Source organism: Bactrocera oleae, chromosome 2 (genome assembly GCF_042242935.1).
Source record: "Bactrocera oleae isolate idBacOlea1 chromosome 2, idBacOlea1, whole genome shotgun sequence".
NCBI classification, from domain to species: Eukaryota; Metazoa; Arthropoda; class Insecta; order Diptera; family Tephritidae; genus Bactrocera; species Bactrocera oleae.
Genome location: NC_091536.1, coordinates 20,836,786 through 20,864,482, shown reverse-complemented (window position 1 = coordinate 20,864,482; position 27,697 = coordinate 20,836,786). Strand labels below are relative to the sequence as shown.

Sequence of the window (27,697 nt, the reverse complement as noted above, 5' to 3'; positions counted from 1 at the left end):
AATACCGATGGGGGTATTTAAGTTATGAATGACGATTTGACTGTTAAATTGAAATAATTTTTAAAAGAACTGTTTTTGGCTCCTGAACATTTGCCGTTTTTCAAATTACTAAATAATACTAAAATTCCAACATAAAAGTAATGACACAATTTGTAATATATACTTGTGTAATTACAATTTATTTAACTTTTTATATGTTAATAATTGTTAAATATTCACATACATTTCATTTTGACTTTATAATTCTTAACGATTTGGGTTAAGTTCTTTACTTTTCATTTTTCGCTTTTTTACAATAATTTTACACGTCTCGTTTTTAAGCATATTATTCATATTATGACGTTTCACAAAGTAGACAAAAAAACATAAATTAATATAGTAGGTTGCTACTTATTTGATATTGTATACTATGTATGTATATATAAGTGTATATTCCCAAGAACAAACTTGTGACGAATTGTTTAGTAGAAATTACATTCACGTGTTAGTTTGTATTTTAAAACTCTAACATTTAATCGAATATACATTTGTAAAATTAAAATATTTTAACCGACAAATATTTAATAAATTATTAGGACAAATTAATACAAGAATTTTTGCGGGAGTTTTAACGAAGAAATACATATGTATTTAATGGGTTTTTAAAATTTATTATGTGCTAATTTATTGTGCTAATGCAAATGCCTATACGATCATATTTCTACAATCCGTAGCCGATCTCATATCCATGAATTTGTAAATATAACCATAAATTATGTTTTCCAATATGTATGTATGTTTATATGAAAAAGTATGCACGTACCTAAACTGCAAAATAACGTATTATCGAAAAATTCGAAATTTAGTTTTTTGGTGATTACGATTAACTACATCATATAATATTACATTACATATAAATAAAGTTAAATATAAAGTTTTAAGCTCATGCTATCAGATATAAGCAAAGTATAATCAAAATTTAAAATAGCGTATCTTCAATTGTATGCGTTTCGCTAGTTCGTTTCGGCTTCTCCTATAAACTTGTGAAAAGTGATGTTACGTTACGTTTGCATTTTAGGTGACGATATACACTTCGACGCTGTAACGGTTTGTTTGTTTTTTTTACTGAAAATTGCTGAAATCCGTTTTCAATTTAATGGTTGGCTTCTGCTGCTTGGCAAGACCGCCTCGCATCTGCAATTCATTTGCCTTGTTGGCAATGTTAATTGACTGCTGCTGACTGCGAATAGCTGCTTCGAGTTTCTGGCGCAGCTCCAATGTTTGACCCATTAACGTTTTGAACTCCTGAGGGTATTTGGGACCGATCTTCATCAGCCACTGCAATGCTTGCTCGTGCAATTGCCGTTGATATTTTGGCAATGTTCGCAGTTTTGCCGGTTCCGCCAAGTAGTTAATGAGTACAGGAACCAGTAGTGTTAACATTTGTATGCCTGTAAGATGCATTAATACATAAATTAAAAGCAGTTAAAATAATTTGTATTTGGACTGTATTGTAGCATTTTATGCAGCATAATTGAGTTGTGTTTAAATTGAATGATGTAAACACATGCGGAAAAGACTGCTGTGGTCAAGAGAATTATTTGAACTAGTGCTTTTCTTTTTATTTAATTTAATGAAACAAAAAGAAATTCGTTTTGTTGATAAATGTTCAACAAGCTTGAAGATCATGCGGGCGCTTCTTTTACTTGAACATGTATATATATTATTTTACAAAATAATTTGATTGGCAAACTGATTGATATATGCAAATGCACATTTACGATAACAATACCGTTTATTAATAATTACACATGTATGTACATATGTAAATATTATTATTTTTTTATTGAATCGAGAGTTTTAAAATAAACATATTTTTTTAAAGCTATAAGTTATAGGCATAAGTATTACTCAAAGTTCGAAATTGATTATTTTCGAAGATTTTCAATATGTGCTATTCGAGGTTCTAATACATTAATCCAAAGTCTCTCTGTATATGTATATGTAACATGTGTGGTACAATATATGCATGATGGGGTTACTTGGCATATAAGTTTTAGATTTAATCTTATTTTTTTGCTGAACTTGTAAACTGTTACAGTTTTGTACACCTTGGCTTAGCAGATGTTTGACACATGGAGGATTCAAATTCTGAAAGAAATCCGAACGACTAATTATTTATAAAAAGAGAAAAAAAACTAGAAGATTTACTAACGTCTACAGAGGACCAATCGGACCAATTAAAAAAAAAAATTATTGATTTTTAAGTTTATGCCTCAGTTGACCAATCTGCCACCCGCATTTTGATAGTAAAACGGAAAACAACAATTTACATTCTACTAGGGAGTTATGCTAGCGAGAAAAATTCAAATGGTGATCGAACTTATTACCGAAAATAAATACCATACATTCTAATGACATTTACTTGTTCGGAAAAAAATGTTGCTTTTATAAACCAATTACATGCAACTATAAAAAAGGTGTATGCGGAAAACAAAAAAAAAACTAATAATAATAAACATTAAAAATACGAGTATACTAAGTGGAGTGTCAGTGCTGCAGGAAATCGAGATAGAGATAGAAGAGTAAATGGGTGTTTTAAGCGCGTATCCAATTTAGTTTTGATGGTGCGGTTGGCAACTAAATGTTGATAGTGTAAAATGGTGAAAACACGTATACATGTTTTTTATTGTTATTGTACAAGTATGTGGACCTTAAGCCTTATAAGTAAACATACAAAGCGATTTATGCTGTGTAGGTGCATTGTTTTATTGAGCTTTTGATTAATGTATGGTAATTACCTTGCATCAAGTTTCCTATAGAATTTCAAACAAAAGTTACAACGAAATAACGGGATGTTTGTTTATATATTGTTTTCAATTTCAATGGGATATGGTTTTGAAATTTTGGTTTGCGTTTTCAAAGGGATAAATAGAAAAAGAAAGATATTTTTGGTTTAATAGAATGATATTTTCATAAGACATATTGAAGGTGATAGTGACAAATAACGAATGTTTCGGAAAATTATTAAAATTTTTTTTTGGATAATGGAAGGGTCAAAAAGAAGAAGAATAAAAAAACAACAAACTCGGTGTCTTTGAACTAACGAAAAACTAAAATAACAAACTATTTGCTCAATTATGAGAAATCTCATCTCATTTGAATTTTAACTAATTGAGACAAACTAAAACAATTACAAATACAAACCAAAGAAAAGATATCATAAAATGCATGCCAAGTCACTTACGATTCTGCGGTTCCGCCAATTCAATCAACGTCTCCACGGTCAATATACTTTCGAGCGTTATCTGCAGGTCCATGTCGGTGCGAGGCGTCTTCGCCGCTTCCGCATACAAGCCCTCAATTATACGTGGCGCCAGTGCGTGTATGTAGGGTGTAGATATTTTAAGATCGGCTTTAGCGAAAATTGAACGTGTTGTTTGAATGCACTTTAGCTTGACAGACAAATGCTCAGACTGCATGCACTGTCGGAAGTGATTAATACAGGGATATTGCAGTGATGGCGTGGACACCACTGAAGCAGGTGTGTGCAATATAAAGACGGCAATGGCCAGTAACATGGTGACCTCATCAACCTTACGTTCTTCCTCATCACCAGCAGTTTTCGTCATATCTATAACTGTAGCTAATGCGCTTTGTAATATTGCCATCCATTCGGCTGAAACCAATTCATGATTTGCCCAACGGTCGGTGCATACCGATTTGAGAGTGTGCAAGGCCGCTTGCACAGATCCCGTGTTCGCTAGTATCGTTGTATCGATGGCCGATTTATTGGCAATTTCTCGCATTATCGATGTGGTCATAAAGACGATGGTTGGCAAAATTGTTAGTGCGCCTTTGGGAGAGCATAGCGCGGTTAAATCCTCGACACACTGCAGGCCACCAGCCACAAGCATACCATTATCTTCTGCCAATACTGAGAAGAATGATTGTGATGTATTACTTTTGGCAGCTAATTCTTGTTTAAATTGAATTGTGCTAAGTTTGCTGGCGACACTCGGATTCATTGAGGGTATTTGACGTACAAACACACATAAGCAAACTTCCAGCACAGCATAGACGTGCGAAGTGCCAGGCGTTATTTCTCCCGATTCTCCACCTTCGCCCAAGTTTTCAATTTCTGTCTGCAGTTGCGCATTATCCGTGTTTTCATTGTTTTTATTTTGATTAAGATTCTGATCACGTTTCGACTGTAGATCATCCCTGGCCGCATGTATCGATTGTTTTAGTATTTCCATGCAAAGTAGCTGAACCAACAGTTCATCGCGCGTTAATATTTGTCGATGCAAAACATTGCACAGTTCAATCGTCAATGTTTTGTTCTTAATCAATTGTTTCCTTGCCCAATCAGAATCGAAAATTGTGTAAAGTGATTGCAAACAACTGATGACATTCTTCGGCTTTTCCGAGGTACGCGTGCTGCATAAAGCTTCCATGCAAATACCGAAAATCATATGAAAACGATCGGCAGAGAGTGAACCGTGTGAGATGTTGTTATTGGTCTCATAGGCGGCGCCATCAACGCCCGTTGCATTTGTATTTACATACGCAGCAAAACCTTCGTCCTTCAGCCATAATGAAGCCGCATATAATATAGGTGGCCAGGATGACAAATAATGCGGTTTGGACGAGTTGATCGTATCAGTAGTGTAGAATGCGCCGCCATCGTGAGGCAATTGACTTTGGAATTCTGCCGGTAGCAATAAGAGGGCATGATCTTTCATTGCCGCTAGCCAATGTGTGGATAAGTTGCCCAACTCAGGTTTAACTAAATTTAGCAGGCTTTCGCCACGACTTTCGAAATCACCGAAATCCCCACCTGCCGCCTCAGTGCCATCCAAATCTATACCACTTGTAAGTGGTGTTATCGTATTGGTTGAGGTGAGTTTCTTTTGCAGCAAAGAAGCTGGCGCAGAACCATTGCCGATCATAGCAACGATGTATACCTCAGCCCATGCCTTTAAAATACTTAATTTCTCCAATGTTGCCATTGATTCATTGTATAACTGAGTACTGTTTGTCTTCGTATGTAATTTGTCTAGTGAGGAGACGAGTAAGTGGTGTACACGGCGCAAGTCGTTCAGATCCCGTGCAACACCGGAACCAATCCAAGCAGAACAAACCTCACAAGCGGCTGCAGTAACATGTGACGGAGTGTCTGGTGAAAATGCAGGACGGAGAGCAGCACCAACCTGAAATAACGTAAATTATTGTTTTAAGGTATGTGGTAGAAATAAACGAAATTTAATATTAGTAAGTACGCACTTGTGCCTGGAATTGTTCTAGAAGCAAATGGCCAGGAAATTCTGGCTCTGGTACATTCGCAAAACGATCTATTATCTCCTGTAAAGTACGTAAACCTTCCAAACGCAATTGATCTGAGTCTGAGGTGGCCGCCATGAAGGACATACGTATCAACTCGGACAAATGTAGTATCAAATAATCGCCACGTGATTTTATCATTTGCATCTCCTTGGCTTGAATTAGGTCCAGGTGTATGGGATTGGCTGCCTCACAGGTGGCTATAATTTTTCGTACGCATTGCGCCGCGAAAACGCGTGTGGGCCAACGCGGTTGTACGGCAGGATGAGTGGAGGTATTTTCCTCTGCGTGATACTCAGTCACATCATCATAATCTTCTTCCTCGTCATCGTCATCACGTTCACTTTTATTAGCATTGTCATTATTGCTAGATTTGCTATTTATTGCCTCACTCTTTACACCGCTCGATTCGTCCTGCAACGAAGTTCCTTCAACGGCTACGGTTAACACGTTCTTACACAAACTCAACCATGAACTTAAATTATCGGAAGCCAACATTTGCAGCATGGACGTTAAAGTGTCATGTATATTTTTCAACATCTCGGCATCGGTTTCGGTGTCCAGCATTGCAAAAAGTACACCCGGAAGCCCATATTCAGTGATAGTAATATCGGGGCATTGCTCCGGTGTCATGTGTAGAGCAAGTTCGCACACCTCCTTGGCCTCGCGTTGCGAAAGTTGTCGCAAACAAGATACAGCGGCCTTGCGCAACATTAAATAGTTGCTCGTCAGCGTCTTCACCAATGTCGGTACTAATGAGCTCAAATTAACATATTTTGGTCCGAAGAGGTGTAACTGCTGTAAGCAACCGGTTGCCTCGGCCTGTACCAATGGGTCCGTGTGTGCCTGCATAATGGCAGCGGCGCAAAGGAAGGAAGAACGCATTGCCCCTACGGTGCTGTTATTGCTCTATTAAAAAATAAAAATTAATAAAAACGGTAATCTTAAGAAATATTCGTGATTTATTTCGACATTCACCTGCAACTCTGGTCCAACCGTTGTAATGAGAGCATTCAAAACACGTCCCACACATTGATGTACATCCATATTGGACTGCGGCACAGTGAGCAATAACTTTAAGCACAAGGATAGTGTCGCCTCCACATAACCACGGAACATTGGTCCACCAGAGTCGGCTATAAGTGCCAGTGCATAAAGCGACCAAACTTGCACCACCGGCGAAGAAGTATCCTGTGCTAATGCTAACAATATGGAAACACTTGTGTTCAGATGATGTGACGAGCCCATACCGCCAACGTAGCGATGTAAGCAACCCAAAGCCAGCGAGTGACCGGTTCGGGTAACAACATCACGCGCCGACTTCAATTTATCAAATGAGTTTTGTGCCAATTCGGCGGTAAAGCGGGAGTCACCTACTACTTGCGCCATACGACCGATAGCCTCGCTAGCGGCACAACGCAAGGTTGAATTACTGCTAACCAAAGCAGCAATAACCAGGTTGGTAGAACTCTTCTTTACATCTTCCTGACCAATGCCACTTTTGCTGTCTGTGAGACCCTTCAAACCACTTAACAATGCAGTGAAAATATTCATCTGCACTGCCTCTTGACGACTACTCTTCGCTTGGCGTATACATTCAGCAAAATGATCAAGCATTTGCAAACGATGCTTATTAGCCACCTTCGGAAAAATTAAACCAAATAGCGTTACGGACATGTCAATAACAGCGACACCCAATGGCAGAGGTCCGGGACATTGATCGACTTTGCTTCCTTGTGTATTGGCAACGGCGGCAATTGCAGCTGTGCCTACCAAACCACTAATCGGTGGACGATATAAGCAGCAGGGATCATGTTCTAGAGCACCCGAACCGGCAGCGCTGTTAGGTTGTAGCTGTAGGAGCAAAATTAGTCATAACTTGAATACGATATAAAGTAAACGAGATTTTTACACAATAGTTTTTTTCAAAAGAAATCAAAGTTTTTTTTTTAAACGGGTTGATTATATTTAGATATAGTACTTATGTGTCAACAAAAACTATCAAACGTTGAGGTCAAGACATTTTTTTGTTGTTTGAAACGCAATCGATAAAAAAAAAAATATATGTATATATATATATATATAATAGTTTCAAAGCAAGCAGAAGCCTCTCTGGCAACAGGCCAAAACAAGGCGCTCCAGTAAAAAACACTTGACTAGACAAAAGAAAGAACATAACAAACAAATAAAAAAGTTGTTTCTTGCTGACAAATAAAACGGGCTTTGTAAAGCATATACATATGTATATACATTTATTCATATGGACAAACTGAAATGGAATTTATATCAAAAAATAAAAGATGTACCACAAAAACATAAGAGTATTACTAAGTTCATAATTAGATAGTGCACAGTTTAGGTTCCAAAATGATACCTAAAATATGAATATATACATATGTATGTATATGTTAAAATAAATCAAAATTAAGCAGGTCCCAAAACAGTAAAAAAAAAAAAAATATGTACATATGTATGTGTACTATGTACACACAAAATTTAAAAGTGCATACTACGCAAAGGAACTTAACTTTTATAGCAGCTATGGCAACATAAACGTTTAACAACAACAACAATAACGACACTTACATGCTCGCCATCAGATTTACGATTAGGTTCCATCTATTTTGCAAGATTAACACATAAATGTTGGCGTACAGAGGCAGTTGTTGGTAGCAGTTGCATTAGAATTGATATTGGCATTGGTGACGACGATAGGATTGTTAAATTGGTTGGTCGGTTGTTTATGCGTTGGTGGTAGCAGTGTAAAGGAGGTGGAAGTCGGTTGTTAGACATTTGTGGTTATTTAACACTTTATTTCAAAGTGTTTGACTTATTTGTAGATAGAGTATTCTTGTTGGTTTTAGTTTTCTTTCTATTTTAGTAAAATATACTGCATTCATATGAGGAATGCATATGTACATACATAAATATGTATGCGTATGAATAGGTAGGAGATGACTTTACGATATTACAAACAAATACACGTACATATGTTTATACTTATACATATAAGTGTGTACAGGTTATTTTCTAATCTGTGCACACTGGAGAAAATTTTCATTCTCGGTTTTTGTATATGTACTACTCAATATTTGCTACAAGACCTGCTATTGTTTACATACGTATGCTTACGTTTATCTCACTTTTAACTTTTTACGAAATATTTTTTATTAATTATATTATTTCGGCCTAAAACTCGTTTGTAATTTTGTTTACTCGGCTCTTGCACATAGAAAATATTAAACATTGCAGAGATAAAAATCGCAAAATCAATAAAAATTAAAAGTATCTGTATGATTTCAATATAAATTTTTAGAATATTTTCTGTAAATACCCATTCGCGAAAAAAATATATAACCACAACTATTAACGAGGAATTATGAGAGAAAATAACTTTCGAGCACAACCATTTTATAAAATACATATATTTTTTTCAAACAATATTAAATTAATCACCTGATCCTCAATAGTTCGATGGTCCGTTTCTTGTAGCCAGGTGCCCAAAATTATAGAGTCATCACCATGACAGAGAGCCCTTAGTAAGGAGTTCGTTGTATTAGCTGGATTTTCAGAGAGTGTGAACTCAGCCACAAGCATGCGCAACAGATGCGTGTATGACGACTCCAAAGCGTTTGATGGTAGAAGAGAGAGCGTCTCATATAAGCGCAGCCGCACCATAGCCGCGGACGCTTTTAATTGTGTGCCATAACTTTTCAAAACAGACGAAAGACTGCGTGTGCATAGTTTTAAAAGAAAATTTTTTTTATAATTTAAATTTAATATCGATGTTATTATATGCTTGTTAATATTTACTCACTTAACTAACATTGCGAGCGCACTTTCTATGGGCGTTAATAGACGCCTCGTTATATCCTCTGTAACTAGATCTGGACAGTTCAGCAAGAAGCTGTGCATAACAGAGAGCGCACCAGCGCGTCCTTCCAAAGTAACCTGCCAGGTAAAAGCATCACCACGCGCCTTCTCCGATTCGAGCTCCTTGTTAGAACGTGGGAATGAGTTGCGCCACAGCAGTAACATACGGGGAAGCAAACCCTTAACTACCGGCGAACCAAGCGTCATTATGGCGCCAATCAACAGCCAACCCGCTTGCGTACGATTCAGTGACATGCGACTATTTTGCGATGCCGAGCGTAACAGCTCTTCAGCTGTATTAAACACCACTTTGCCTTTGGTGTGTGGAATGCCAAGAGGTGAGTAGCGTACGCTGCCTAAAGTTGCGGCTAAAGCTGCACTATAACCGGCGATTGCCTCGGGTGAGGAGCGCATCTGTTCGAGGGCGTCGACAAAACGATCGATGAGCGGCGTTATTTGGCTCGGAACTGCCACGCAGAAACAGCGTAAGCACCAAGCTGCAGCCAGACGAGCCGCGGCACATGGATGAACAAGCACCGCGCAAGTTGCATCAATAGAATTTAATGAATGATCATGCAAGAGACTTTGTGCTGTAGTGCCCAAGCCGAGCACAAGCGATCCCAACTCTTGTAGCGCACACACCAGTAAGTGTTGGCTAAAAAGCGTCTCTTGATTGGAATCCTTTGCGTTTTCGGGATTGAAATCGATTGAGTTCATTTGTTTGGCTATAATGTGTATGAGTTCCTTGCAGGCTGATGTTTGCGCTTTTTCGCCTAGCATTTTACCGATAATCGAACGAAGTATGAAGTTAATACATTTACGCGAATACACAGCATCAACGTGTGAGGAGGCGGCCTTGGGATTTGCAACTAAGTCCAGTGCATGCATTAGAAATGTACTTAGGTTTCGTTCTAACCAGACGCTGCCCATGAATTGCACAAAAACAACATAGGAATGTGTGACGCCAACACGCACTTCTCGATTAACGCTCGAACTTCCTTTAATAATTTCACCTGTACCCTTTAGAAAGGAGACACCTCCACGCAGAAAACCCGACATTAATATACCCATAGCTTCATCGAGCGAAACATTACGCGCCTGATTCTTTGTTGATATCGGTTGACCTGGTTTTTTGTTTGCACCCTCTGGAGGTTGTTGTGTAAAAGCTAACAGCGTGCCCAGTAATTTAGCGACCGCGCAACGTACCTCATAATTGCTGCCATCAAAAGCCCGAAAACAGAGCGTAGCCAAACTCTCGAGTTCGGTTTGGTAGAGGAATGGTGCGTGATTGATCATCTCTAGCACACATTTGGCGGCCGCGACACGAACGGCCATCACGCGATCTGTTAGGCAATGTTTCGTTGCTTTGTAAATATCTTTGTGTACGTTCGAAATAGCCGTACCCATACCAGCACAAACCTATATTATTAGATTTGGTACGAAAGGACAAGAAATTATTAGTAAATTAGGTGTGATAATGTCATTTCTCAATATCTGTGGTGGTGAAAAGTGTTGCATACCTTTTCCAATGTAATCATAATTTCGGCACGCGCCTGCGATTCGGCATTGCGTAGAGTGCGTATTAATATTTGAACCGTCTCCTCATAAGAGCGCCCCATCATACGACCGAGCTTCTCATACATAGAACCCAATACGCAAATAGCGGCACTAAGGGAAGAGAATGATATATTTTTCTAAACAAATGGAAACGATAACTTGAAAACGATGAATGGTCAATTGAGCAGAAGTCAACTATCAACCACACAAATTTATTTATGAATAGGAATATATGGTATATTCTTTATGAGGCAGGTTGGTCTAATTCTACCTAAGATTTGTTCATATACATATGTATACATAGTTGAGATATAAAGATTTACAGCGTATTATAACAAATATTCTAAACATTAAATTCAAGTAATACCAGTTGTAACGGTATGAAGTGAGCATTAAGATAGCCTTACAGTTATTAAACAAACAACATCATATTTTTTCATTGTGTTGAAAATATCAAACTATGTTACGAAATGGTGCTCATGCTCTATCAGAAGCAACATGCAAAAGATGGTTTCAACGGTTCAGAGATAATGATTTTGATGTGAGAAATGAAGAACGTGTAAGATCACCAAAAAGTTTGAAGATGTCGAACTACAAGCAATTTGGATGAAGATGATAAATTAAGTCAAAAACAAATGGCAGCCATGTTAAATGTTGCACAACAAACAATTTCAGACCGTTTGGAAGCTATGGGAAAGATTCAAAAGTGTAGAAAATGGCTGCCACATAAATTGAATGAAAGACAAATGGAAAACCGAAAAAACTCTTTTGAAATTTTGCTTCAAAGACCCGAAAGAAAATCAGTTTTGCATCGAATTGTCACTGGCGATGAAAATTGGATTTATTTTAAGAATCATAAATGGCGAAAATCAAGGGTTAATCCTCCGGGACAACCATGTTGTTGTTGTTGCCGTATCCACGACAGGCGGGTCTACGTAACCGGAACGGACCCGGATTTTTATCCGGCCAAGGACTGTCAAGTCGGCAGAATTCTGCCGCTACAACAACAACAACAAAAAACCATCAACATCGACTGCAAAAACAGTAAGAAGGCAATGATCTGTGTATGGTGGGATTAGAAGGGTGTGCTTTATATCATGAGCTTCTAAAACCTGGTGAAACTGTTAATACTAATCGCTACAGACAACAAATGATCAATTTGAACCATGCATTGATCGAAAAACGACCAGAATGGGCAAAGTAATTTTGTTGCACGACAATACACCTGCACACAAAGAAAAATCGGTTCAGGATATAATAAAAGTACTTGGTTGGGAGCTGCTATCCCCCCGCCGTATTCACTAGACTTCCGATTACCACTTGTTTTATCGATGGGACACGCATTGGCTGAGCAGCACTTTGACTCCTACGCAGAAGTCGAAAATTGGGTGTCTGATTGGTTTGCTACAAAAGACGAACATTAGCATGTTATCCACGAATTGCCAGAAAGATGTTCAAACTGTGTAAAAAGCAATGGTCAATATTTTGTATAAAATTTTTTACTTTCCCATTCAAAATTGGTATTTAATTTTCACAAAAAACGCTAATTTCATACCGGTAAAACTTTTTGAAACATGCATAGAGGCTTTTAATTTATGGACAAATACTGTAGATCTGAACAACGTGGTCAAAACAAGAAACGACTGTATAATGGCGAAGAAGTGATGCAAAGATCTATAACGTAAAGCAACAGACGCCGAATACCACAAAGGTGCAGTTTAATGAAAAATTCAATCACTGCAGTTTGGCATCCGTTAGAAGTTGGGGCTGATATGATAGTCGATAACATTTTGTTCTTATAGCAGTGTATTGAAAATATACTGAATATGGGAGGATACATAAGCCGTTCTGGTGGTCAGAGAACATACTCGATTTTCTTACGATAAAATTACTATAAGTACTGTGACCTTACTGAAACTACACAATAACCTCAAACTTTATTTAAAGAATCTCGTTTTATAAGAACTCACAGTTTAGTGGGTAGATAGCTCGGTGAATCATCCTTATTCTTCAAAATGTCATTACAGGCATTCACCGTATCGAACAGCATGAAAGTATCGCCCACAGAGAAGAGTGTCGCCAAGCAGCTGGCTATCAATTTGCGTGTCGGCGGACCTGGTGAGCCCTGAATGTGTTCTGTCAATTGCTGAACTAACTTCTTTTGACATGATTTTATATCCGATTTCTGTGCAACCGGCAGCACTTTCTCCAAGTAGCGCAGCCATTCGAAAATGAAAACAGGGCGTTTCTGTTCGGGCAATTGTTTTAGCGCTTCTTCATTGAGTGTGAGATTATGTGAGAGTTCCATTTCATCGATGTATGCTTCGGTGCTGTTCTCACTATCCGCCTCGTCGTTGTTGCACGTATCGTCGTTGCGGATAAAAGATCTGCAAGTAAATAAAATGACAGAAACACGAATTAATTACAATAAATAACATTAATTAAAGATGTGAGAAAAAAAAATCAGCACTCTAGAATATTCTGCTTGTTTCAGTTACAGTGCTTAGCCGGTGTCTAAGATTACCATTAAATTATATCTCTACAATAGCCCTTGGCACATATCTAGGCATTTGCTCTACAAATATTTTTTATTAATAAGCTGCCTCGATTGATCAGTACTAAAAAAAATGATGTTGTTGCGGTTTTAACATTGCCAAGGTTGGGTTATCAATGCCTCGAAAAGCATTGTTCACTCCTAATACAATTCGTATGTCATCCAATACAATTCTACTTAATTTAAATTGCGATGCCAATTAAATGTGCTCATACGTGTGTACACACATACACCATTTCCTATATGTACCTCCATTTAGTCAGTCTGACCATATTTCGAATGAAAACTTATCTGAATCATCGAAAGTGCGAATAAAATAAGAACAAAGCGAAACAATCTCGTATAAAAATATATACATATATCTATGTAGCATTAACAAACACAATTCCATTCTGTTGAAACCAAACATTTTAAATAAAACATGCAAGGAAGGGCTAAGTTCGGGTGTAACCGAACATTTCATACTGTTGCAACTTGCAAGAATCAAAGCCCGGGAATTTCCTTCAGCTGCTGGCAAAATTTATACCTATTAAAAAATGTTGGGAAAAAATTGGAAATTGGAAAAAGTCAACCAGAGGAGACTGGGCGCATTAAACAACATATTTGGCATAAAACATGTTAGAAAACCGAAAATCATTATAGGTAGTATATGGGAGTTAGGGGAAGCATTGGACCGATTTTATCAATTTTTGCTAATACCACATACTACTAACATGCCAGAGACTAATAAAATGCTCCCAGGGTTTCATTCCCGTAGCTCACATACCATCACCAATCATATGGAGTAAAGTCAGCCAGATGTTAGTTATATGAGGGCCAGGCCAAGTTTTCACCCGATTTTATCCATTTTAGGCACAAAGATTCACTGTTATGAGTAAAATACACTTTCTTATTGCCATTGAGCTAACTCACTTTTTGGCCGATATATGCGGTATACAGTCACCCGAAAGTTCGAAAATCTGTATATTTGGTATATGGGGGCTAGGGCAAGTATTGCCCGATTTAACCCATATTTGACATATAGAAATACTAGTATCAGGAAAGGATCCTCTCTGAAATTCAAAGTTAATTCAAAATATCTCACTCATTGACTGATATTTTCATTAAAAAGTCAACTATAGGTACTAGGCTCCACATATTCGGTACCTAGGGGCTTGAACAGTTTTGGCACAATTTTTCGTCATTAGATGGCACACTTTAAAGGCTTTATTCGCGCTTCTTAATTTGTTTACCGCAAAGTGAAGGAATCAGATGGAATTTAAAATTGTGTTATATGGAAAGTATGCATGGTTATAGTCCAATTTTTGTATTGCCTCCTATAAAGCTTATACGCGCCATTTTACATATGCATGTGTAAAATTTAAATTCTCTGACTTGTTTATTTAATGAGTTATCGCACTTTAGTAGGTTTAATCAAAACCTTTATATGGGGAGTGGGCGGGGTTATTACCCGACTTCCCTCGTTTTGAGATTTTGTGGTTTGGTAGGGGTGCTAATAAGATTTCTTTTGAGTGAATTGGGTTATTGTAGCTTTTGTGGTTTAGGAGATATGCACAATAAACCTATTATAGGGTAGGGCTACGTCCACTTTTTAAAAATTGTTTAAACTGAAATGCTCCTACTTAATGCGATTCGTTGTACCAAATAACAGTCTTCTATCTTACTCTGGAGTTTAGTTATGGCAATTTATTGGTTTTCGATTAATGGCGTCCATCTACGAACTCGTCCTCACTTTTTTGCCAAGGAACACGTGTACCAAGTTTCATTAAGATATCTTAATATTTACTGAAGTTATCGCTTGCATAGACGGACAGCCACTCGGATTCCAACTCGTCTCATCATCCGGATTATTTATATATACTATATATAACCCTATATCTATTTCGATTATTTTTAGGTTATACAAACAACCGTTAAGTGAACAAAACTATTATACTCTGTAGCAACATGTTGCAAGAGTATAAATATTGTATATCAATATTGCAACCATTTCAAAATTCGCTCTAACCTACATACATATACTCTCTGTAGCACGCTTTGCCTTTCGAATTGGACAAAGTATGGATACATTTCATCTTATACCAGATGTTAATATGGTAAGCGACACAATCTTCTTAAATTAAACCATATTATATTTATATTATATTTTTGACTGATACATGCTGGCTAGTAGCTGGAGGGATGCAAATAAGTATATTCGATACCTAAAATGTAAGGGAATTTGGATTCTGCATAATATGACTACTGTATATTTTAATTTAAAAACGATAGAATCCGTGCAGTTTCGGAAGAACAGGGTCACACCTCAAGTTTTAATTGATATAATCAAGATCAAAGCGCAAAGCTGATTTCAATCAGCGCTGATCGATTTTATTTACCGCAGATTGGATACGGAATTCAGCGCTGAATTTCGCACGGATTTAGTTCGAATATTATTTTATTTAAAACAAGAAATGTAATTAATAAATGTATGTTTTTGGGATTCGGTGCCGAAAAACGGTTCAAAACTGGTTTTCTTGCATTGATCAGCTTTAAGCTCGGCTTCCACTCTGAGGCGCCTGTGCGATTTCGTATGAAAATGTACGTGCACAGTTTAATAGCTGATTTATCACATTCGTCAGCTTTGTGCTCGACTTGGCTTTGAGCGTCCACTCTGCAGGCACCCTTATGATATAATTAAAAGCGTAGAAGCGGTGGTGAATTCTCATTTACATAGGTCGTATCAACTGACACGTTGTATGGTTTTGCGTCGTCGACTAATCGAAGCATTACACTCAGTTTGGTTTGCCAATTCATAATGAGCAGACTAAAGGCTCAGTTATGCATACGAAGCACAGCGCTGCATATACAAACATTGCATGTGAACCATTGCCGCAGTTATACTTCACACATGCTTTAGAAATTTAGCTGTTTTCTAGTGTTTCCCTCCACTTTATGGAAGATTTTGCGGAAGGATCTTGGTTTGTGAACTTACAAAATCCAATTCGCGCAAGAATTGAAGCCGAACGATTATCAAGTGCGTCACACGTTCGGTAAATGGCCCCAAAACGGGATGGTCACCGATCCCGATTTTCACAAGAAAATTTTATTCAGCGTCGAAGCTTTTGACGGTTTAGTTGAATGGGTGCCTTAATAAAGAAAATTGTTGCATTTGGAATGATAATAGTCCACAAGCTATTGTTGGGACGACGGAACATCCTCAAAAAGTCACCGTTTAGTGTGCTCTATCGGCAGAGGGAATCATTGGTCCATATTTCTTCAAAAATGAAGCCGCCCATAATGTTACAGTCAACTGGGAACACTATAGAGCCATAATTAATTACTTTTTCGTGTCTTATTGGAGCATGTTGATGTGGACGACCTTTGATTCCAACAATCCGGCGCTACATGCCATACAACCAACGAAATAATCAATTAATTGAATAAAAATTTTGGTGGACGCATTATCTAGCGTCGTGGGTCAGTGGCGTGGACTCCAAGATCATACGATTTAACAACGCTGGACTTTTTTTGTGGGGTTATGTGAAGTCTCTTTGGGCCATTCGGTTGAAATTTATTCTACATAATGACAAACCCTTATCTTTATAAGAAAGCTAATTTTTTAGCCATAACATTAAACCATATCCGAAACTAGAAACTTAAGTCCAGTTGTTATGGGTTTTATGATGTGTTAATATGCGTATAATTGTGCTCGTATTTGTATATGATTGCATGATTACGAAAAATGTAACAGCTTAGAAATAAAATTATGCCACTCACTTAGAAAAGCTGATAAGAATTTTGAGCTAAAAACCTTTTAAAAGTTGAACATGTCCTACTAACGTTAGCACAAGTAGGTGTTTATTGCGTGCTAGTGCCCGCAGTTACATGCTTTTGAGCACATAAAATGTTGACCTTTGACATGAGTAGGATACTAGTACCCTTATGTATGTACGAAACGTATGTGTACATATACTCGTATATAATCATATGCATTATGTATTAGGCAGCAACTCATTTAAAAAGGAACAACGCCCTCGGATACGAGCACGTTGCAGCAGCAATTGACTTTGCCAACAACTACCACCACAGCTTTTTCAAGAAGCGAAACATAAAACTGCAAAATATAATAATAAATAATAAAGAATTAGATTATAGTGAAAACAACCCCAACCAACAATTTCAGAGTCCAAAATCTTTAAGGCCAACCCTTTTGTACGGACGCCATAAAACGAATGTTGGACTTAAAATAAGTACTTTTTATATACGACAGAACATTAAGATAAAATATCTGTTCAAATGAGAAAAGAGTATATAATCGGTTACCTCACTTAAAAAGTAAACTTCAATACTACTGACCAACCAAAACCTAAGGAAAGCTTTAGAGACACATTTTTTTTTTGTCAATGGATAGTTAGATAGTTAGTTTTCTTTATACATAGTAAAGAAAACTACATGGGTATGGCAAAGGGAATGCTAGGATAAGTAAAGATAGTTCCTCATGCTAAAGTACAAATAATAATTAAGGCAAACGTATGTAAATAATAAAATTTAATCTAAAGTACAAGTTCTGTACCTTCTTGCTTCGCTTATGACTTTACGTAAAAATTGTGGTGTGCGGGCGAAATTCTGTAAATTCTCCATTTTCGCTGAGCTACAGATGTTCGATTCGATTTTTTAGATGTTAGCAAGGCCAATATTTTATATGTGAATTTTTTCACTTGTTCACTCAATTATACACTAACAGAAGTGTTTTTTTAATCGATTTAATATTTTTCACTTTACATAAAAACATACTTCCACTTAGTGGTTTATGCCGTACCGTTCTAATAACAAAATTTTGAAAATATAAACTAATATCTTTAACAATATTCGAAGACTTTGCGGAAGACTTGAGCAAAAATTATATACATATTATGTATATATACATGTATGTATTTGTTGCTTGCACAATAGCACACAAGCCGACACTGATTCACGGTCCATCAACTGCTTGCGTTTGGTTTCGACCATAAGCTCATACAAATTTGCATGCTATGTACATACGAGTACATATGAATTCGGCTGGCACTGCAACTCGGACCGTAACAATAACAATGACTGGAACGGTGTTTGCGTAGATATTCTTTTTGTCGCAATCTCTTCGCTATTCGTCTTTGAAATTTTGCAAATTTCTTTTCCAATGCTCACGAAGAAATCAATAATTAGAAACGGTGGCGATTCACATGTAAAATCAAATTCGAGCACAAGAAACATACAATATTGATAAATATTCAGTGAAATACATATTTGGTGTCTCGTTTATTTAGATTGCATCTTTGAGATACACTGTAAAGCGTTTTTTTTTTGCGTGCGGCACTACCACTGCTTTTCATAAATTTAAAATAAAACTTTGACACATCTATGTACACATAAAATAGAAACAGGTACGCATATATACATATAAACGCATACGTTTATAGATTGCATGTAAGAACAAGGCTAAATCACGCACGGCGTACAAATTTATTTATGTGTCACAAACTTAAATGCTTTTAATCGTTTTCCACACACACTATATTTTCACTAAGCTTTGTTCTAACTACATAGGCACAAACCATATACAAGCGATTTATTATTCCGATTCGACCGTCCATTGCCTCTTGCATCGAAAAAATGACTGTCGCGCGTTAGTTGCCTGTTTCGTTGAGCTACCTCGCTGGCCGCCGCGTTCATTCGCTCGCCAACAAATGCGAGAGATTGCAAGGAAATACAAGTGGTGAGATGCCACCATTCCTTTCCGGGACAATAGCTGCGGTGCCATTAAATATACTCATATATATACATACAAATGTAAGTAGAGTTGTGTGTACATTTAGTTCACCACTTCACATGTTCGACGATAAGTGTGTCGACAAAGAGTCAACCTCTATGTATGCATACAAACATCACCGCCAACGTAGAAGTCAACATCACTGACTGTAATGTTTCTGATTATGTTCCACAAAACTATTTACATTCATAACAGCTTTAGGAGGCGGCAGTTGGTGCAGTATGGTGGTAGCCCAACTTATTATGGTTTGGCAATGGCGCAGGCGATGGTGTTGATAGTGAGCGCGATGAGTGCGGTGAATGTGTTTTGCTCTCATGAGTGCTGGCATACTTCGGTGGAGCTTAAAAAGGTACATAGCGGCGAATGTCGGCAATTCAACGGCATCCGAAGGAAACATATCAAAGAAACAAAACACATCCGAACAAAGTGTAACTGCAATTTTGTGTGTCATGCGTTTGGGAAATTTCTCACTTCGTTTACCAAAATTTACCCAGCTGTAAAATATATTAGGTCTGTATTTTAACTGCTAGTAGCCTCTGGCTAGCAGGGAGAAGAAAATTGACAGTTACTGACAAAGAGCGAAACGGAAATCAGCAGAAATTAGCAAGAAAATATCAAAATGTTGTTTTTTTACTTGAAAATCAATCAAAAATACTTTTATTTTCACAATCAAAACAATTAAAACCAAATCAAAGAAAATGTGTAAAATATCTCTTGCAGACACATCTACTTTAACAGCTGTTTCTTCATATGACAGTAGCTATTTTCTGCTAGTAGGAATTTCACTAGCAGTTCTCTCAACTTTTTACGCTCTCAACTTGTGCTCTTCTGCTAATTTCTGCTGGTGTTTGGGTTAAGAAACGCTTATCCAGCAGATACTTTGCTAGCTAGCAATAGTTTGCAGTTAAGCTACAGACCTATTGTTATATGCAGGAAACTATTCGAACGAGAATATAAATTATAACTGAGGGTGCTAACTACGTCAGATTAATGTGTATTGGTTCTAGGGTAAAAAGCTGTAATAAAATGTATATCAAACGAAGGCTTCTTTCATAAGAATTGCAAATACCATTACTTTTAAGGAAAATAGAATTACTGCAGGCTAATATAGGTGTTTAGTGTATCCGAGCTGAACTAGTTTTAAACTACTGTATTGACTTGCACGGTGTCTTATAGAACTGTACATACGGATAAATATGTACTAGTATCTTTATTTAACACGTGTCAACCTTTTATGACATTTTTTCTTGTTTCCTTTATACTATTACATTTTCCAGTCCTTTTGCATTCGTGCTGCACAATTTGTTATTGTTTTTGTTTGCTTTCATCTTTTGTTACCTTTTCTAGAGCAAAATGATTCAGAATATTATATGGGTGCATATACATAAGTATGTACCATATATGAATACACTTAGGAGCGAAATTGTAGTTGCATCTCCTCTTTGCATTTAACTGCTGACAGCGGGATTGTACTGAAATATTTATTTACAAAAAACACTTGAACCACTGGATTGACTTCTACAGAATATTGGGAAAGTGAAAAAAAATGTTAAATTTCAATAAACAACAAATGGTTCACCACAAAGAGGAGGAGAAGAATGACAAATTTGAAGGATAATAATAGGTCCCTAGGATAGCTATAAGCCAGTAAGGTGTTCTTATTGAAAATATCTACAGACTAAACTTGGCTAGGACTGGCCCATTTAAACTGTGCGCGCAAATCGATAAAGAATTTTTGAATGGATTGGTACAATTTTTTTTATTCACAGCTACAATATCGATGAAACTATTGCAAAAGTGTTTTGGAAAGTCTACTTTATCAGGAACACAAGTATTTGAGTGGCACAAAGCATTCAGTGAATGTCGTGAAGTTGTCGAAAACTTGCCTCATGCGAGTCGTCCATCCACCTCTGTTAATGATGATAACATTGAAAAAGTTAAAGAAACAGAGCTTGAAAATTGGGCAGAGAGATAACAGAGGATCCCAACATCTCTTATAGATCGACTGAACTATTTTGGTTATTGTTTTGGGTATGAAGCGTGTCAATGCTAGACTCGTATCAAACGACTTGAATGCCTCGTCACATGATTATTACTGACTTTTTGGCCAAACACGAAACGAGTGTTATCAAACAGCCACCGTTTTCGCCATATTTGGCTCCCTGTCTCTATTTTCTGTTTTCGAAGCTAAAAATCCGCACACTAATTGACATAAGGAGATCAAATTCAACACGATTATAAAAAAGGTTGTATCAATCCAACTAAAATTTGTTTATCGATTCGATTTACACTCGCAATTTAAATGGATTAGTCTGGGACAAATTTGATTTTGAGTGTAAACTTATTTCAGCCCACAAAGAAAACTACGCCAAATAAGAGCTGTGCCTCAACAAAATGCATTATTATTGCTGGCGAAAGTCAAATTTCTTCTTATGTTGTTTGTTATCAAATGTTATCTCAATGTAAGTACAATAATTATTATTTTTAAGTGTACAAGTATTTAGAAACAAGCAATCATGAATGAATTTGGACCAGAAAACCAGCACTGAAAATTTTGAATGCTTAAAAATGATATTTTGGGCTGACCTTTACTTCCTGTAGCGAATTTCTCTTTGAATGCCAATGCCGCACCAGACGGGATGTGGATTTTTATAGGAGATATCTATGTACTTTTATATGGAGTAATAGCGTTTCTACATAAAAAAAATTTATTCAATATTCAAATATGTCCAAGCAAATATATGATATGTATTACGTCCATACTATTATTGTCATATTTATTGATTTTATTGAATTATAAATTAATGTTACGCACTTGATAATCAAGGCACGAATGGCATGGCTGGAATATAGCGCAACTCCTTTGCAGTGGCACTTTGGGGGTTAGCTAAATCCTTCATTATTCCTTGTAAGCGAGAGACGACGTCACTACGTTGCACATCACCACGATCGATCATACGCTTGAAAAGCGTATAGAGTTGACGCTCCGCCGAAGCATTGGACAAATCGTGTAAATCCCTCAACAATTCTTCCGAATAACCCTCGTATTTGCTGAGATTAGCTGCTTTTGCATCGCGTTTTAACAGATCGTAGACCAGTAAAAATTCTACATATGGTTTGGTTGGCGGTACACGTTTTTTACCCGCAGTCGATGTAGTTGACCAACGATCCACAGTATTGTCGTTATCGAATGCGGGTCGTCCGTAATTGTCATCGTAAAGGCGCAAAAAGTTGTCCAAAGACTCCACATCGTTCGTAAATTCATCATGTTCTGCCTCTGTTTGTATATCGCGTATCAGCGCCAATGTCAATTTGTCGAAACCCTCAGTGTTATCACCAATTTCGTCAAATATCTCATAACCGACGAGTTTGTGAGATTGCGGCTTGATTAGTGGTGATTTTACAGGTGCATACAAACCGGGCCTGTGTGTAGGTGTTGGCGGCACTGTAGGTTTTGCAGTAGTTGTTGCAGTAGGCTGCCACCAAATAGGCGGTTTCCACCAGCTAGAACCCGTGGTGCTAACGCCTTGTGACGGCTTGCTGGTCCAAGTTGGATGGCTAGTTGTTGAGAGCCACGTCGATGGCTGCTTGTTTGTGGATAACGTACTGGTTGTTGGACGGATTGGCAGCGGTGTGGTCGTAGGTGAAGCATTAAATATATTAGTTAATTCATCATCGTTCATACTGAACGGTGGTTCAACAGTTGTCGACGATATTGGCTCATACTGCAAATAGTCGATGTAGTAGGCGAGCGCTTGCATAGAAGCCGGCAAATAACTGGTGAGAAGCTGTGGCGCAGCCCATGTGCCCGGCAAAATAACGTAGCTAAATAAAAGTAAGCACAACATTTGACTGATAGATGACTTTTTCAAGTATATTTGTTGCATACTTAGATACATATGCGATTAGCCTCTTTTGTGTTACTCGTTAATTTCGGTCATTTTTAAAGGTATTGGTGATAGCTTTGTACGACGAAGAAATAAATTGTTAATATATCAATTTTTAAACGTTCGATTGTACTCTTATTAAATTATGACGCGTCCGAAAAGTTCCAAGTACGAGTATTCGAAAGCAGTTTACCAAGCAGACTGAGCTCTGATCTTGCTATTTGACGCACGAACAGAGGTAAAATGCGTCGCGCAAGTTCAAAACCTCTTTTGTCACAACAACTACTTGTATTAAGGTGAATGTTTAAACATTCATACACACACATATAAATCTGTATGGAGTATAATTTCGTTGAAGTTAGGCGCAGATGAGAAAGGTGAATTTTTGATAATCGCTTTGTTCATCAGTACACAAGATTCTCTTAGAAAGTCTGCAAAAGGCTACTACAAATCAGCGTATTGACTGACCAAACCAGTTAATTCGTATGTTTTAAAGTTGATTTTAAATTGACACTTGGAAGGGCTCTTTTGTGTTTTGACGACATGGATATTAAGCGCATGCTAAGTGTTATATAGTTTATTAATGTATATTTTAGTAACAACTTTCAAAATCACAATTCGTTACTAATTTTTGCTAATAGATTAAAATTGCATCATTCGAAGCCCTGAATTAAAAAAAAGAAACGCATTGCCGGTAAATATTTATAAAACTTTATATTTTTGAATCGTTTGGTGATACAAATTATCGTATTCTCAATTCAGTAGCATAAAAACCTATACTGTTCTATATTAATACCAAACACCTTAAAGGGCTATGCTACAAAATTATTGTAAAAATATTCTTAAGTTCTTTATTGACAGCTCTCCTTTTATGTCTTCATATTTACGAATATTCAAGTATGAGTGTTGAGAAACTTGCCAACACCACAAAGGCAAATAAAGAAAAAGTTCAAAAGCATAAATCCTCAACAAAAAATTTTGAATATTCAGACGAAATACACAAAAAAAAAATATAAAAAAAATCATTATTCAATGAATATCAGTATAAGATTTAAACACAATATACATATATACAAAACTGAATTCGAATTAAAAATAAAAATATTTATTCAACAAGTAAGGAAGAGCTAAGTTTGTATGATAATAAAGTTTGCCAGAATAACAAAAATTATGATATACATATACCATAAGTAGCACATGGGAGCTGGGATAATTTACAGACAGATTTTTAATATTTTCAGTATTAGACTATTTATCCAATATTATACGTGCACTTATTGCTAAGATATATTACATATTGACCGATATATGATGCATAAAGGCAACCGGAAGTTCGAAAATCTCTATATTAGGTATATGGGAGCAAGGGGAAGCCTGATTTTACGCATTTTTGACACAAGGGTGTACCGTAATCAGGAAAATATACTCTTCATATTTCAAAATATATCTTACAGATCAAGCGACATTTTCGGTAAAAGTTCAGCCATAGGCACTGTTGTCCATATACGATATACTCGTATGCGGTATTTAGGGCCCTGAAAATGATGGTCCGATTTTAACAATTTTTAAACCTCAGATAGAATACATTTAAAGCACTATTCGCGAAATGTTTTATTTCGATAACGTCATTGACTCTCGATTTATATACTGTAAAATGAAAGAATCGAATGAAATTGTTATATAGGAGAAGTTGGCGTGGTTATAGTCTGATTTCATCCATTTTTATACTGTAAGATACAGATGGGCTATACGAATGTATATAAATGGATATTATCCGAAACTTGTTTGTTATAGTTGTAGTGTTTTGTGAGATATTTGCATTTTCAATTTAGTGGACCAGTTATCCGTTTCCGCCTATCTACAATAACGATCTTTTTCTGGTGTCAAGGAACATATGTACATATGTGTATATATAACTACTTATTTAGCTCAATTAGTTTTAGCGGCAGGGCAATATGATTGAAATCACGTAATGCTACTCGTATAATGTACTTGGCTTCTCGAATGGAACCCCTAAACTGTTTATTTATTCGTTATTCTGAAATCGTTCCATTATATTCGTCTGGTAAGAATACATAGTGAAGCATAGTTGTCGAAGTATTAAGTTGCTATAAATTTTTTACGTAAGTCATCATTGAAATTCATCTTGGACTATTCTTTTATGTTGTGCATAATTCTTTCACTTTTATTTGATGACCGAAATACACGCGATACCTATTTGGCTTATGTATGTATGTATGAAGTTACCAGCTGGTGGATATGCCTACTGCAGTGTACATTATGCAAAACATAAAATATGTGAAGACAACAACCAGCCAAGTAACTATGATATTTAATGCTAGAGTGTTTGTTCTAACTAAGATAGCATTCATACCAGTCTATACTCGCATATACATATACAAATAGTGTACGTGAGTATATTGTCCACAAATGGGTAAATGGGTCACTAGACGAATATCTATTTTTATACACTGAACAGGGTATATAAAGTTTGCCAGGAAGTTTGTAATAATCATAAGGAAATATCGGAGACCCTATAAAAATATATATATATACAATATGGTATATGATGTTGTTGTTGAAACGGCAGAATTGTGTCGAGTGACAGGCCTTGGCCGGATAAAAATCCGGATCCGCAATCTCCGAACAAATTGTTCAGATCGGACCACTATAGCATATAGATGCCATACAAACTGACCGACCAAAATCAAGTCTTTGCATGAAATATTTTGTATTTGTGAAGGGTATTATAGCTTCGGTACAACCGAATTTGACGTTTTTTCTGTTCTCTTTTAATTTCAATATTATATGCATAGATTTGTAAGTCGGTTACGTTATGTTGTTTAATTAAATATTTTAGGATTTAAAAAGAAAGTATTGTTGATTTCATTTACAATGACAAAAATATTGAGAGTCGTTTATATAATTATTGTGATTCTAAATACTGTCGTATAAGATATTCAATCATTTTTCAACGCTGTCAAAAGTTTATTCAACCCCGATCATACATTAACGCGCATACAGTGAATTACAAGGTGCGTTCCAAAGTAAACAGGACTTTAAAAAAAAAAGACAGACAAATGGTTTTATTGGCAAAATCAATTAATTTTATTCAAAATAGTCTCCAAAAGCATGTCAACCAGTGTTTTAGCCTTTGAATGGCCTCTACGTCTGCATAACGCTTTCCTTTAATCGGCAAATGCATTTTTCCGAAAAGGTAGAAGTCGCACGGTGCCATATCAGGTGAATACGGGGAGTGGTTGATTGTTAAAATGTGATTTTTGATCAAATAATCGGCCGCAAGCATCGATCGATGAGACGGCGCATTATCGTGCAACAAACGCCAACTTCCATCTTCACCATATTCGGGCCGAACACGTCGAATGCGGCACACGAAACGCTTCAAAACTCCAAGGTAGAATACCGCATTAACGTTTTGGCAGGCATCAGCATTGTCTTCACTTTTGACTTCTCCAGGCGCGAATTTTTGGGTTTCGGCTCATTTCTCATTTATGTCCTCACGACCACTGTGAAAACGTTGAAACCACTCGTACACTCTGCTACGGGATAGGCAATCATCGCCATAAACTTGTTTCATCAATTGAAACGTTTCGGTAAACGATTTTACCAATTTTAAAACCAAATTTAATGTTGGCTCTTTGTTCGAAGCTCATTTTAGCACCGATGACAAAAACATACTGACACTTAAAACGCAATAACTTCACTACCAATAGATGAAATGTCATGAAATTTTTACTGGAAGTCGATAAAGGATAGCAGATTCTAACGCGCTAGTCGACATATAGATGGCGCCACTTTGTTACTTTTTTAATGTTTATTTTGGAACGCACCTTGTAGAAACTGGTTTAATGAGTTGCGCAACCTACTATTTATTGAAACTTTTAAGCATTGAATATTGGTATGTTGTATCTTAATTTTTTTTTCTTACATCTCTTTTTTAACGACTACCGGAATTAATATTAAAATTCACTTCGATTATTCCTGCTTTTTATATATAATAAATAATAATTTACCTCCAGATTTATAATTTTATTACAGATGTTTTGCGGTGAACAATTATAAGAGTGACATGCTCCTTACAATCTTCCAATGTCTTTCTTTAGAAATTTAATTCTCATACCTATTACACATGATTCTAGATATATAATATAATAGTTTGAACGTCAAATGAGAGGGTCTTTTTTTTTATTTGTGTACAATTTATCAGCCGCTTGATGGCGTCAGCCCATAATATACTTACATATGTATGTATGTGCGGGGAGCTTCCTTAATACATGTAAATGTTATGGGATATTATACTACTATACCGCCTACAATCTATCTAATATATATATGGTAATATACAATCCCTCTATTATGTTTGTAAACAATAAAGTTAAACTTACGTTTATCAAATTGTTTTATTCAATATAGGATATTTTATGGTGCACTTTCACAACTGTTATTTGTATTCACTATTAACCTGCCAGCACGGCACTTATAGATCAATCACGCATATATATACATTTAACTAAGTATCAACGTTACACTTCTTGATATGATAATATAATGAAACTTTATATGCTATATTTAAACAAAGATTAATTTCTTTTTTGCACATTGATAAAATAACTAGAATGTTATTTGATAAAATGAGTTTATGATAAACGCAATTAAGTTGGTAGCAATGTTTGTTGACATTCAGAAAGAGGG

The 27,697-nt window shown here is 36.5% G+C and overlaps 2 protein-coding genes across 8 annotated transcripts; both read right to left on the bottom strand.

Annotated features, from left to right (window-relative positions):
- Positions 1 to 160: 160 nt before the first annotated feature.
- LOC106621463 (HEAT repeat-containing protein 5B) lies at positions 161 to 27,642 on the bottom strand. Of its 6 annotated transcripts, XM_070111195.1 has the most exons (12): positions 18,883 to 18,897; positions 17,862 to 18,111; positions 12,723 to 13,139; positions 10,716 to 10,863; positions 9,140 to 10,614; positions 8,779 to 9,052; positions 7,909 to 7,941; positions 6,301 to 7,176; positions 5,266 to 6,231; positions 3,227 to 5,192; positions 2,781 to 2,795; positions 161 to 1,430 (listed from the first exon to the last, which is right to left on the bottom strand). In XM_070111195.1, the coding sequence occupies exons 2-12, from the start codon at positions 17,927 to 17,929 to the stop codon at positions 1,102 to 1,104; spliced, it is 6,567 nt and encodes a 2,188-aa protein (XP_069967296.1). In that variant the 5' UTR covers positions 17,930 to 18,111; positions 18,883 to 18,897; the 3' UTR covers positions 161 to 1,101. The 6 variants fall into 6 exon arrangements, with proteins under 6 accessions (XP_069967296.1, XP_036233308.2, XP_036233301.2 ...); XM_036377415.2 differs by lacking the exons at positions 17,862 to 18,111; positions 18,883 to 18,897 and adding an exon at positions 27,391 to 27,642; XM_036377408.2 differs by having other exon boundaries at positions 17,862 to 18,942.
- ImpE3 (Ecdysone-inducible gene E3) lies at positions 21,863 to 23,260 on the bottom strand. 2 transcript variants are annotated; one of them, XM_070111218.1, is made up of 2 exons: positions 22,987 to 23,257; positions 21,863 to 22,922 (listed from the first exon to the last, which is right to left on the bottom strand). In XM_070111218.1, exon 2 carries the CDS (start codon positions 22,856 to 22,858, stop codon positions 21,920 to 21,922), a length of 939 nt encoding a protein of 312 aa, XP_069967319.1. In that variant the 5' UTR covers positions 22,859 to 22,922; positions 22,987 to 23,257; the 3' UTR covers positions 21,863 to 21,919. The 2 variants fall into 2 exon arrangements, with proteins under 2 accessions (XP_069967319.1, XP_014095828.2); XM_014240353.3 differs by having other exon boundaries at positions 21,863 to 23,260.
- Positions 27,643 to 27,697: the final 55 nt, after the last annotated feature.

Excerpts from the sequence above, each read along its gene's own strand:
- ImpE3 (XM_014240353.3), bottom strand. The coding sequence starts at position 22,996 with ATGTATCTAAGTATGCAACAAATATACTTGAAAAAGTCATCTATCAGT.
- LOC106621463 (XM_036377408.2), bottom strand. The coding sequence starts at position 17,929 with ATGGAGAATTTACAGAATTTCGCCCGCACACCACAATTTTTACGTAAA. Across the intron at positions 10,864-12,722 it reads AGCTATCTACCCACTAAACT|TGCCGCTATTTGCGTATTGG; the intron begins GTGAGTTCTTAT and ends CTCTTCCCTTAG. Across the intron at positions 10,615-10,715 it reads TTATGATTACATTGGAAAAG|GTTTGTGCTGGTATGGGTAC; the intron begins GTATGCAACACT and ends CTAATAATATAG.